Source organism: Myotis lucifugus, unplaced genomic scaffold, assembly GCF_000147115.1.
Source record: "Myotis lucifugus unplaced genomic scaffold, Myoluc2.0 scaffold_6, whole genome shotgun sequence".
Classification (NCBI taxonomy): domain Eukaryota; kingdom Metazoa; phylum Chordata; class Mammalia; order Chiroptera; family Vespertilionidae; genus Myotis; species Myotis lucifugus.
In genome coordinates, this window is record NW_005871054.1 from 1,834,844 (window position 1) to 1,848,043 (window position 13,200).

General features: G+C 33.4%; 1 protein-coding gene across 1 annotated transcript in view; it reads right to left on the reverse strand.

Moving 5' to 3' along the window:
• EHBP1 (EH domain binding protein 1) overlaps positions 1 to 13,200 on the reverse strand; it is a 276,286-nt gene that overhangs the window by 109,763 nt on the left and 153,323 nt on the right. Inside the window, exons 10-13 of the mRNA XM_023745988.1 lie at positions 11,060 to 11,238; positions 10,100 to 10,148; positions 8,590 to 8,619; positions 5,192 to 6,094 (exon numbers count right to left, since the gene is read on the reverse strand). Of these exons, the coding sequence (XP_023601756.1) occupies positions 5,192 to 6,094; positions 8,590 to 8,619; positions 10,100 to 10,148; positions 11,060 to 11,238 (1,161 nt within the window). The remainder of the gene's footprint in view (positions 1 to 5,191; positions 6,095 to 8,589; positions 8,620 to 10,099; positions 10,149 to 11,059; positions 11,239 to 13,200) is intronic.

Sequence of the window (13,200 nt, forward strand, 5' to 3'; positions counted from 1 at the left end):
TTGACTTATTGATGACAGCCATCTGACAGGTGTGAGTGATATCTCATTGTGTTTTAATTTGCATTTCTCTGATGATCAGTGATGTAGAACATCCTTTCATATGACTATTGGCCATCTGTATGTCCTTTTTTGGAGAAGTGTCTATTCAGGTTCTTTGCCCATTTCTTAATTGGATTTTTGTGTTTTTTGTTTTGTTTTGTTGTTTTATTTGTATTGAGAGTTTTATAAGTTCCTTATAAATTCTGGATATTAAGCCTTTATCAGATGTATTGATGAATATGTTCTCTCATTCAGTGGGTTGTCTTTTTGTTTTGTTAATGGTTCCCTTTGCTGTGCAAAAATGTTTTCATTTCATAAAGTCCCATTTGTGTTTTTTTTCTTTTGTTTCCCATGCCTGAGGTGATATATCAGAAAAAATATCCCTAAGAGAAATGTTGGAGATTTTATTGCCTATGTTTTCTTTTAGAATTTTTATGGTTTCGAGTCTAACATTTAAGTCTTTAATCCATTTTGAGTTTACTCTTGTGTATGGTGTAAGGTGATCAACTTTCATTATTTTGCATGTTGTCCATCCAAGTTTCCCACACTTTTTATTGAATAGACTATCTTTACCCCATTGGGCTCTCTATTCTGTTCCATTGATCTATATGTCTGTTTTTATCCCAGTACCACGTTATTTTGATTACTATGGCCTTGTACCTTGTAGTTTATTTTTTAATCCTCACATTTATTGATTTTAGAAACAGAGGAAGGGGGAGAGAGAGAGAGGGAGGGAGGGAGGGAGGGAGAGAGAGAAAAAGAGAGAGAGAGAGAGAGAGAGAGAGAGAGAGAGAGAGAGAGAAAGAGAGGGAGAGAGAGAGAGAAAGATTGATTGGTTGCCTCCCATACCCCCAACCAGGGATTGAACTGCAACCTAGGTATATGTCCTGACTGGGAATCAAACCCGGAATCAAACCCACAACCTTTAGGTGTATGGGATGATCCTCTAATCAAATGAGCCACCTGGCCAGGGACTTGTAGTAAATTCTTATGTACAGTTCTGAATATCTCCTTAGGAAAAATTCCTGGAGGTAGAATTTATGAGATTAACATTTTATGCAACTTAATGTGCACTGCTAAATTGGCTTTCAGTGAAGCTATCTGCTTTACATATGAAATATGATTATTCTTAGTGCTATCATGGTAAAAAAAAAAAAAAGAGATATTGTGACCATAAAATTTATGAGCATAGACTTTGGAGCAAGATAAGGTTGGTTTCCAGTCTGAACATTAGTGCTTATTATATGATCTTAGGCAACTCTGCAACCCCCCATTTTCCATATATAAAATAGGATTCAATCACTTACCTCCTTAGTTGTAAATTTAAGAAATGTGTAAGATATACAATGGTAATCACATGTATGAGCACTCAAATGTGCAACATTATGACTTTGCCAAGTCTCTGTAGTCATACTACATTATCAAATTTCCTCTAATCTAATACCATTATTAGATTCACCTTTATTTTATGAACTACTAAGAAAGAACACTGTCAATTAAACTCTAACATACTATCTATTATAAGTAACATCTTGATTTCAGAGAATTATAAAAAGATGCATATCTTAAAACTGATGAAACACAGTACAAAAAAGAAAAAGAAAAACATTTTTAGGTGTTCAGAATTTAGCTGCTATATAAAACATACACACACCAAACCCCAAAACACCATCTCTGAAAAGTTAAAGAACAACAAAAACAAAATCTATGAAGCATCAACATTCATATTACAACTATTTAGTGCCAGGCAATACTTTTGCCAAGATAATTTAAATTTATCCTAAATAAAATTTTGACCAATAAACTAATGGCCAATAAACAAACATATATAGAGTTGTAAATAGTTGCTACTTCTATCATCCTATGGATTTACTGTACATGACTTCAGTCATCTGAATAAAATCACAGCATCATAGAATTTTATGGCTAAAAGGGCTCTCAGAGATAATTTCATTTTACATATATGGAAAATAAGATTTACATAATTTAAATGGCTAGTTAACATGTTACTAGCATGTTAATCATTGGCAATGCGAAAATGAGAATCTAGGTTTAGTGATTCTCAGTCCAGAGTAATTTAAAATTCTAAACATTAATTAATTTCTATATTTAACTAAACATATTTACCTTAACAATCAAAATTAAAGCTCTGGCTGGATGGCTCAGTTGGTTGGAGCGTTATCCCATGCACCAAAAGGTTGCAGGTTTGATTCCGGGTCAGGGCACATATCTAAGTTTTGGGTTCAATCCCCCATTGGGGTGTGTACAGGAGGCAACCAATCAGTGTTTCTCTCTCACACCGGTGCTCTTCTCTCTCTCTCTCTCTCTCTCTCTCTCTCTCTCTCTCTCTCTCCCCCCCTCCCTCCCTCCCTCCCTCCAAAAATCAATAAACATATCCTTGGGTGAGGATAAAAAAAAAAAATCAGGAGTAAAAGAGAAACCTATATTCGATATTAGAACTTAGGCTCACCGAATTCTGCAATTGTCAATCACTTGATGTCTGTTGATTATCTACTATGTATGGACATTATGATGTCCTGAAGGCTCTTTTGTCCTGAAAGTTCGTGTACTTAAAACCTTTGATTTGAAAGTTTTGATTAGGAGAACAGGGCTTGCTTTGTTAGCTACTACTATATTTCTTTGATCCTAAGAGGCACATTTTTCCTTAACACCTCTGAAAAGTTAAAATGGATGGCATCTCTGCTATACAAGTGGTAGTTAAGATAACAGTCATTAATGCCTACATATGTATCTATTTGATATTTTTGGTGATATAAATGCAATTCCTTGATGTTTCAGTTAACAACTACTTCAGAGAATGGAAATTAACTCCAGGTTATTATCTAAAAATCTTTTGTTGGGGCCTTCCAATAAGATCAAGAAAGTGCTATTATCAATGAGTATTACTGAAAAGAAAAATCTAGAGACAACTGTGGAGAAATGCTGTGATTCAGAGGTTTTCAAACTTTTGGTTTCATAATCCCTATATATGCTTAAAAATTATAGAGAATCCCAAAAAGCTTTTGCTTATGTAGGTTATACCTATTGATATTTGTCATTTAAAAAATTAAAACGAAGAAATTTTAAAAATAGTTGCTGATTTATTCCTTTAGAAACAGCTATAATAAACCCATTAGATGTTATTCTAATAAAATCTATACATAAAAAAGCCCAGTGACTGTAATGGTGGAATGACCAGAATGACTGGTGGCTATGATGCACACTGCGGCAGCCAATCAGCCTGATCTGGGCCCCCATCAACCCCCCACCCCCTGGCCGGCCCAGCCCCACATTGGCCCCCAACACCCCAATCGGGGGTGGGGCCAGCCAGCCCCACCCCCTATTGGCCCCCATTGGGGCGGGCTGGCCAGACTCCACCCATGCACGAATTCATGCACCGGGCCGCTAGTAGTCTAATAAAAATTACTTCAAAAAATGAGAATGCCATTATATTTTTATATTTTCTATTATATACTTCTATATTTGATTTGTTGAGATATCACAAATTATGTAGTCTCCAGAAAATATCACTGTACACTGTGAGAGAATGAAAGTGAAAAAGGTAAATAATGTTCTAGTATTATTGTGAAAATAGTTTCAACTTTGGGGCTCTCTGAAAGAATCTTGGAGAGTATCAGTGGTCACTGATCATACTTTTGAGAAACACTGCTGTAATGTAATACTTCTGAAGGCACAGAGGATAACACTGCAGGAAAACAGGAACGCCCAAAGCTTTACATCAAAAAATGATTCAGAAGAGCTGGATTCTAAATTCTAATTCTAAATTTATTATACCTTAATTTATTTTGCTTAAAATTTCCTTTTTATATATATGTGTTATCTGATTAAGAAAAGTTATATGCCTAAATAAATCTAAAAGAACTTTCAACAGTATAAAATAAAAATTCTATGTGATAAGAAAAACATGTATCATAGTTTATTGGCAGTGTTTTTCTTTTTTGTGGTTCATAAAATAATGATATGTATTATAATTGATGGTATTATAGATTCAATTAAATACAGTCAATATCATAAGGTCAAATCTGTATCATTATTTTCTCATGAGGAGAAGTTGGATGCCACTGGAATTTTTATCTACAAGTAATGATAGGATTGAAAAGATCAATTATAATGCAACTGAAACATTTGAAGAAAATGCTTTAAATGGTAAATATTTAACTTGTCTTTATACATTTCAGAATGATATTGTTACTAAATGAAATACTGAAACATCTTTTAATTATTCTTACAGTAAGATATTCTGCTTTTATAGGTTAATAATACTTTGATTTGAAAGTTGATATTCGGCCCTGGCCAGGTAGCTCAGCCGGTTAGAGCGTTGTCCTGATATGCCAAGGTGGGTTCGCTATCTGATCAGGGCACATACAAGAAGCAACCAATGAATACATAAGTAAGTGGAACAACAAATTGATGTTTCTCTCTCTCTCTCAAAAGAATGAATAAATATGAAAAAAGATAAGTTGACAGCCTTGGCTGGTGTGGCTCAGTTGGTTGAGCGTTGTTCCATACACTCTGAGTGGTCATTGATTGATTCCCCGTCAGGGCACAAGCCTGGGTTGCAGCTCCATCCCCATTTGGGGGCTTGCAGGAGGCAGGGATCAATGTTTCTTTCTCTCTCTCCCTCTCTCTTTCTCTGTCTCTAAAAGCAATAAAACCATATTTAAAAAGAAAAGAGAGGATGACATTATTTATCCTTCAATGTTGAAATTGGAATTTATTTTTAGGCTTAAAATATTGTATCATAAATTTTAAATGAAGAGCAGGTATATTTCAGTTTTTTTATATAATGGGAATTACACTTCACCTTTAATCATTTTTTTTATATTTTATTGATTTTTTACAGAGAGGAAGGGAGAGGGATAGAGAGTTAGAAACATCGATGAGAGAGAAACATCGATCAGCTGCCTCCTGCACACCCCCCACTGGGGATGTGCCCACAACCAAGGTACATGCCCTTGACTGGAATCGAACCTGGGGCCCTTGTGTCTGTAGGCTGGCGCTCTATCCACTGAGCCAAACCAGTAAGGGCCACCTTTAATCATTTTTAACATTTTTAAGTATTTTATGAATACAAAAAGAAAAAAAAAGAATAACTATTAACTAAATATATGTATTCATCATTCCAACTCACCTGGACTGTTTTTGCAGAATGATCTGAATGATTTAAAGTGGTTCTATCTGCATCTGGATCAGACTCTGTCTGCCTCAGGGAAGTATGCTTTTTCTTCGCAAGATCTGCATCTCTATTGTATGAGGATCCAAGTTTAGATGTGGGAGATAAACTTGTTTTTTTGATAGGTGATTCAGGATCTGACCGGCATTCTAAGGGTCTAGAATTCTCTAATTTTTCTTGCTCCAAGTTACTACTGATGTCCAGAGTCTGAAGCTTTGGCTCGCCTGTCACCTCACAAATAAAGGGTGGAGACACATCCTTCTTTTTATCACAAACATATAAATCACTTAATTCTAAAGTCTCAGCTTTCAATAGTCTCTTCTTGCCTAACAAAACTTGCGCGTGAGTTGAATCCGTACTGTAACATATTCCTGGGTCATCGGAACCTGAAGTCCTTCCAGAGCTCTGTTGGGACTTTTGGGGTTCTGTGTCACTTTTAGTCCTGCGACAGTAAGGGGAGGCTGTGCTTGGACTAAGATGATCATCAGGAGTCTGATGTTCACTTTCTGACTCTCCAACCCCACTATCATTTACAAATACAGAGTCGTCCTGTGATAAGAAGTCTACGGCTGTGCTGGTAGGCTGCTGCAGTTCAGGTTCCTGTTTCAGATCACTAAGTTCTGCATAGAATTTTTCTTGATCAACAGAACTGTTTGTATCTGTTTCATAGTTTCCAACTTTATATGTGCTTTTACTGCTGTTTTCCTCTATCTGAACAACATTTAGTTCTTGGCCACTGAAATGTGCCCTTATTTGATAGAGATAAGTCATAACAGTCAGTTTGTCAGGAATTGCTAATAAGACCATGTCAGAAGGTTCCAATAACCGGGAAATTCCTATGCTGGCAAATCCATCATATGCCTTCAAAGGAAGGAAAAACAAAAGATATATTGAACAGTTCAGATATTCCATACATTTTAAAAACAGCAAAAAAAAACACCCCCAAACAAACAAACAAAAAACAACGAATGTTAATTAAACTTAATGTGGGGAATGTTTCACAGTGACTCAAATATTGAAACATGTTGTACACCTGAAACTAATATAATGTTATATGTAAATTAAATATCAAAATTAAGTTTAAAAAATGAATAAAATTAAGTTACCATAAAAAAACAAGCAGCAAAATTTTAGTGGATTTTTGTTGTTGGAGGGTACATGACAACTACATGAGCAAAACAAAATTCCAAGTCATAAATTTGTAAAAGTGGGGTAGATCCCAGAGAAATTTCCTTAATATCAAATGGAATGTTCTTTTCCAATAAAGAAAATAAGCAAAGAAAGAGAGTTAAAACAAACAAAAAAAACCTTAGAATTTATTTTTTAAGGTAAGGAATTAAGTTATAAGAAATAGTTCATTTGGACTTTATCATTCCTATCAAACTCTCTTTTCCATGGTCATGTAACTGAAGTGACTTATGAAGAATAAATACAGCTGGATACTCCAAAAGAACTAACTCCTAGATTACCTAGTATAAAATACAAGTCTACAAACATAGCAACTTTTTAAATGCCCAATTGAAATTGATTTTCATAATTAAAAGAGGAACTTAATTTCACTTCATCCATTTTGGAAAGAATAAAATGTTTTGAGTAGCTGAAGATGTGAGACTGCACTGTATTATTTTTGTTAGCCTTTAAGTGACTGTGGCATTTCAGGTTTTTCTAGTTTTGAAGAATCAAAGCTGTTTCTCAATTTACAATTAATTATTAGTATCCTGACCTAACCCTTGAAAACAGCATTGCGTTGCTAGGAAGCATTAATAATATGGTTTAAGGTTTAGACATATTCTTAGAGAAAGTAAAGATCCTTTAGTTATATTCTTACTTTGGGATATAAAATACCTATTTTTGTAACAACCAAGATGTGGGATCATAACTCAAAGTTTTTCTTAAAAAAAAACACAACACATTAGGAAATCAGGTAACAGTTAAGAAGAAATCAGTCTTTTGCACTTACGTGTTAAAGTGCATCACTACCTTTGAACTTAGTCCTTGTCTTTTTTGTATTCTTCCAGTAGTTTAATAAATGTTATGGAATACGTTAGAAAGAAAAGGAAAAGGAAACTGCGATATTAAAACCACTTCAATTTTCATAGCCCTATATTTCATAATATAGGTACCTCAAAATATTTACTTGAGAGAATGTCTCAGTTGATGTGCATGTTTAGGCCTGTTTGTTACTTTACATGTTTTAGGAAAATTAAAGTCATTTTCCTCCTTATGTGTCTTGACAACTAGATTAACAGGCATCAATTGCAGACCATCAGGAAAAGCACCACAAGCAGTATTCTAAACATTTCCCAATTATCTAAAACACTGACATATTGGTTAAGATCAGATGTCACAGGTAAATACCTTTTTTATTCAGCACTTTTTACAGACCTGGGAAAATGATTAGCTTCCTTGTGGGGAATCTCCTGCTGGTGTTCTGCTTCATGTAGCAGTTCATTTTATGCACACTAATTGCACTAAAGAAAAACATTTAAAGACAAACCAGGTTTCTTATAAGCGAGGTCAAGACTTTTAAAGGAATTTTCCCATAGGTTAACCTCTTCTGCTATGGTCAACCACCTACTATCTTTTTAGCTATTAGTGTGGGGAGAAAAAAGAGGTATTTGAGAGAAAATTGTTTTATTCGGTCCTAGATATTACTTAATTGGTAAGGAGGAATCATTGCTAGTTATGTTATACATCTGTATGGAACTTAAAACATAGGCATTGTTTCTCCTGCTGCTTTAAGTTCAATCAAGGGCAGATGGGGTTATCAGGAAGAACTGTGTGAAGCCGGAAATAAATCTGCAGGTAGCAACTGATACTCAATGTAGATATTAGGTAAGAAGTTGCAAAGTGATGAAAAGAAAAGACTGTATAACAACAACTATTTGAATCGTGCAATGAATAGGATCATCAAAATTAAAATCCTTTCAAGACATGATTATCTGCCCTGAAAGATCTAATTGAGAAAAAATTTAATAGGATATTCTCCTTTATGTCATAATGTGTAAATCCAAGGTATGCTCATCATTATTAAGTTCCTGAAAAAAATAATGTAAAGAAGAGTGGCTTAAGCCTTAATGAGTTTGCATACTCTTAAATATTATTTAGATAAAAACGTTTTCTTTTCAAAATTTTAAACAGTAACCCGAAAGCTTCACTTAATAAAAATAATGATTTACAATGCTTCTATCTGCATTTAAATTAGCTTAATATTTTATTCAAATACAAAAATGAAAGTAAAGAACTGTCATATCTAAAGATATAATTTAATCGATGAAAAACAAGTTCTCTAAAATTATACAATAGATATAAGCTCTCTAAAATTATACAGAAAATATTTTATTAGAATGACTTACTTTGCAGCATGCCCACCATAAAGGTGATTTCTATAAAGAAAATCATATTGTTTTTTTAAGATTAGATTTTCTTGGGTAACATATTTCAATTAAAAATGGACAGTTTTTAAATGTATTTCCTTATGGCCAGCATAATAACAATACATTTGCAAATAAATAAGAATTTTTTAACAGTAATACAAATTTTTGGTATGAGAGAGCAATAAAAGTAAAAAAAAATATTTTGACTTAGTTAATTGAACTTCTATCAAAGTCTCCTTTATAGACATTTTATTACTGGTGGTTTTAATAATCTAAATAATTATTAATCACTTTATCCCATGAATTCTTTTGGCAATGAATCCCTTCACAGAATAATGTTTTACATGTATAAGATACATAGGATTACAAAAGAAGCCAATTATATTAAAAAAATAAAACTATGAAAATATTAGCAAAACTCAGTTTGAGAAACTAATATATGTGCTTTTATAAATGCATTAACTACTGTAATTTTGAAGAAGTGATGAGCTTAAAAGGTATTGGTAGATATTTACAGCTGTACAGTGACATGAAAATATCTGAAATTCTAAAGGTGATAAAGTCTCAGTCATGGCTGATCCTACAGTAGATTGTTGCCTAAATTTATAATTGAAGGAAATGCTAACTTTTAGTTAAAAATTTGAGGAAAATATATTTTTTCCACCAGCCATGTTCAAAGATGCCCTGAGTTCTGTCCATAGCCCCAGGTTAGGAACTCCGGTTCTGAGATAATACATTTCATTAACTTAGCAGTTGAAGAATTCAATTAAGCACAACCCCTACCTCCCTAAAACAACAACACTGAATACTACTGTGTGTTGAGTTAGATGATTCCCTGTTTTTTCATTTCAAGGTGCACAGACTGTAATATTGTGCTATTGAGGGAAGTTGTTAAGTCAGCCTACTGCCATACTCAGCTGGCCCTGGAAGGCTCCAGCAATTCAGCCCTTGCACAACTACCTTGAAGGCTGAAAGAATCGATATCCCCAGATACCAATTGGGAAGCTCTGACCTCAGTATATTAATTAATCATGTGGGGGAAAAATTGCAGTTTACCAGAAAATAAAAAAAAAAAACCAATGTTCATATCATTTTGTTTCTAGGAACACAGGCATTCTTTTTTGGCTTTAGGTTCCTGACCTCATCCTCTCCCAACAGATTTTTCTAAACTCATAATAATTTATGGCACAACCACTATGGGTGCACTTTTTAAAAGCTAAATTCTGAATAAAAGCAATATGGTTTAACAAATATTTAACAGGTAATGAAGTTCATACACATAGTATAATCTGATACCAGACTGGCACTCGTGATCTTTAAAGGCCATAACAAACTAGAATAAGCCATGCATCCTATTTGAACTGCAGGAAGGGGACTACCTTCTGAGAGCTGCAGTTAGGACCTTGCAAACAATCTCACTTTCACCAAATTAATAAAAGCCTACAGAGAAGCCAAAACTACAACTTTTTTTTTTCTTGGCAATTCTTACCTTTTTGTTGTTCTCTTTAATATCTTGAGGATTCAGAGACTTGTAGTCACTGAGGGAGAAAATGGCACAGTAGGATATATACAGTATTTTACAAAACAGCTATTTTTAAAACAAACTGAATCTAAAAATTTGACACTCAATAATACCCAAGAGTAACTAGCAACTTCACAGCAATTCAATCAAGAAAACTAATTATGTGGGAAATGAACAAAAATAAATAAACAAACAAACAAACAAAAACAGTGATTACATGTTTCATTGCCTGAAGCTTTCCATAAGAGAAGTTAAGGCAGGGAACCAGAGACTAGCCTTGACAACCAAATAGCCTTGACAACCAAACAAACCATGAGGCAATACCTTGTCAATGTACAAAGAGCTACAGGCTTCTTTGTGTGATATAATTTTAACACTAACCCAATTTCTTTTTTCATCTACTTCTCTTTCTAAATTTTTTTAAAAATCTTTATTGTTGAAACACTAACCCAATTTTTATAATAATTTAAAGTAAGTTCTTTGTATGAGATTAAGAAGAAAAATAATTTTTAAAAAACCAGATTTTTTAGGTATCAAGAAGGAAGGACTTATTTTTCTGGCATGCATTTCTTTCTTTTGTAAACAATTTATTTTTATTAATTTCAGAGAGGATGGGAGAGGGAGAGACAGAAACATCAATGATGGGAGAGAATCATTGATTTGCTGCTTCCTGCACGCCCCCTACTGGGGATAAAGCCCACAACCCGGGCATGTGCCCTTAACTGGGATCCTTCAGTCTACAGGCTGACACTCTACTATGCCAAACCAGCTAGGGTGGCATGCATTTCTTTCAAAAAGAAGAGGTGTAGGTAATAAAAAAGAAATACGAAGTCAAGTATTTCAGGACACATGTTAAAATTATTTTATTTTTTTAAAGCTATCTTTTATTTACAAAATATTTATAGGGAATGAAAATTTTTTACTTACATTAAATCCGGTCTAAAGTGGTGTAATATTGCACAAAAAGATAAACCATTTCTCCATGATGTAGTAAAATTTGTGATTTTTACTCCCCGATAGTTTTTCGTAACTTCTTTGCACCATACAAGCAATGACTGACTAGCATTTGGCTTTCGCCCCAAAATAGGACTTGGTATAGGACTTGGCTAGAAAAAAGAAAAAGATTATAATAGAAAATTAGTATTAAATGACCTTTCTAGATCATTTGAACCCTTCGATGTAAGTTTAGGTCCTTCAAAACTGTCAATTCAAGGCAACTGTAACCCCCAAGAAAGAAACATGAATTATAAGTTGTTATCCTATGGCATTCACCTGGCAAAGATGTAGGTATGCAAGATTAGTGGAAACACTGTATTAAAATATTTCAACATTTCAGGATGAATATACGTATAACTTGCACACCCTAAAAAAAAATTGCCCACATGCAATCATGTACAAATATAGTTTCTTTTTTTTACTAAAGAATAATGTATTTGGAAGTCTAACTGTGACACAAATTGTTAGTAATGGAGAGATCAACACACAGTAATCATATTCAATGTAGATAGCAGAATGATAATCATAATCAAATGTACTTCTTACATAAATTTAAAGATGGCAAAACGAATTTAGAGTTATTATCAATAGTCAGGTGTTGGTAACACAACAATATGTAATTTGGATTTGCTCAAAATATCTTCTAATTATCAGTTATAACTACTTTTAAATATTAAGTCACTTAGGAGTACATGTTTGTATGCGTGTGTTTTAAATCTGAAGCATATACTTGGCTTTTCCTTGTTCATATACTTAAAACAACGATGACAGCAAACTAAGACCATAAAATAAGATTTTTACCCTAAACTCTAATTATTCTTAAAACAATGCCATTTTATTTTACTGTGTAACAACCACATTTTGTGATGGTAACTGTAGAGACTGATACAATTGAAAACTTAAAAAGAAGACTACTAAATGTTTCTGGACTTTAAATCTTGCTATCAGTTAAGAGTATTGGCTATAGACATAATATAGAGGCCCTCTAAAATAAGGTGAAAGGAGAATAATTATTTATCCCTAATATCATTTAAGTTTAACAAGCAAATTATTCTTGCCACGCAGCTTGTTTAAAAAAGACCAATGATGCCCCCACTTGACAAAAGCATGCTAGTGCTAGACAATTAAAATTATCAGCCCCACATAACCATGATTTATGCATTCACTCTTCCTGTGGAAGACTACTAAAGAACACCAAGGATATAATTTCTTACTTTTTTATTAACTGTCAGTTAAACAGATTATGTAAAAAAAACAAAGAATCTATTGAAGTTTTGTTCTCTAAATAGTCTATACAAAGTCAATGCTGAATAATTCACAGGTCATAAAAGACAAATTTTTATTAATTCTATTCAATATGAATAAGTAGGTAAAATGGAATTCCCAATATAGTAAAATATTAACCTTAAAATAAATAATAGCTCTCTTAACTACCAATCTAACATGTATAAAAATTAACTATTAAATCTTTTCACCTAATGGTGTCTTTTCACTGTGACTTTCAAATCCCTCTTAACTTGAAAATAGAGTGGCAAGCAGTCTATGATTGAGCTAGGAGATCGATAAACTGGGCATAACCACATTTTTTCTTAGATTTTCTATTATTTAAAGGATTGTTTTTATTGAAATAATTTTTGTAATCCAGCACTTTCTCTTCTGGATACATACCTGAAAAATCTGATAACACTAATTCATATACATATAAATACCCCTATGTTCATTGCAGCATTATTTATAATAGCCAAGATATGGAAACAACCTAAGTGTCCCTCCACAGATGATTTGATAAATATGCAGAATACTATTTAGCCATAAAAGAAGATGAAATATTGCCATTCGGGACATCATGGATGGATCTTGAAAGTATTATGCTAGGTGAAATAAGTCAGATAGAAAAGAACAAAAATTGCATGATGTGGAATATAAAACAAAAAATAACAAATGAAATTACGAACTAATAGATATAGACAACAGAATGGTGGTTACCGTAGGGAAGTAGGTGGAGGGAGGACAAACTGGGTAAAGGAGATCAGATATGTGGTAATGGAAGGAAACTAGACTTTGGATGGTGA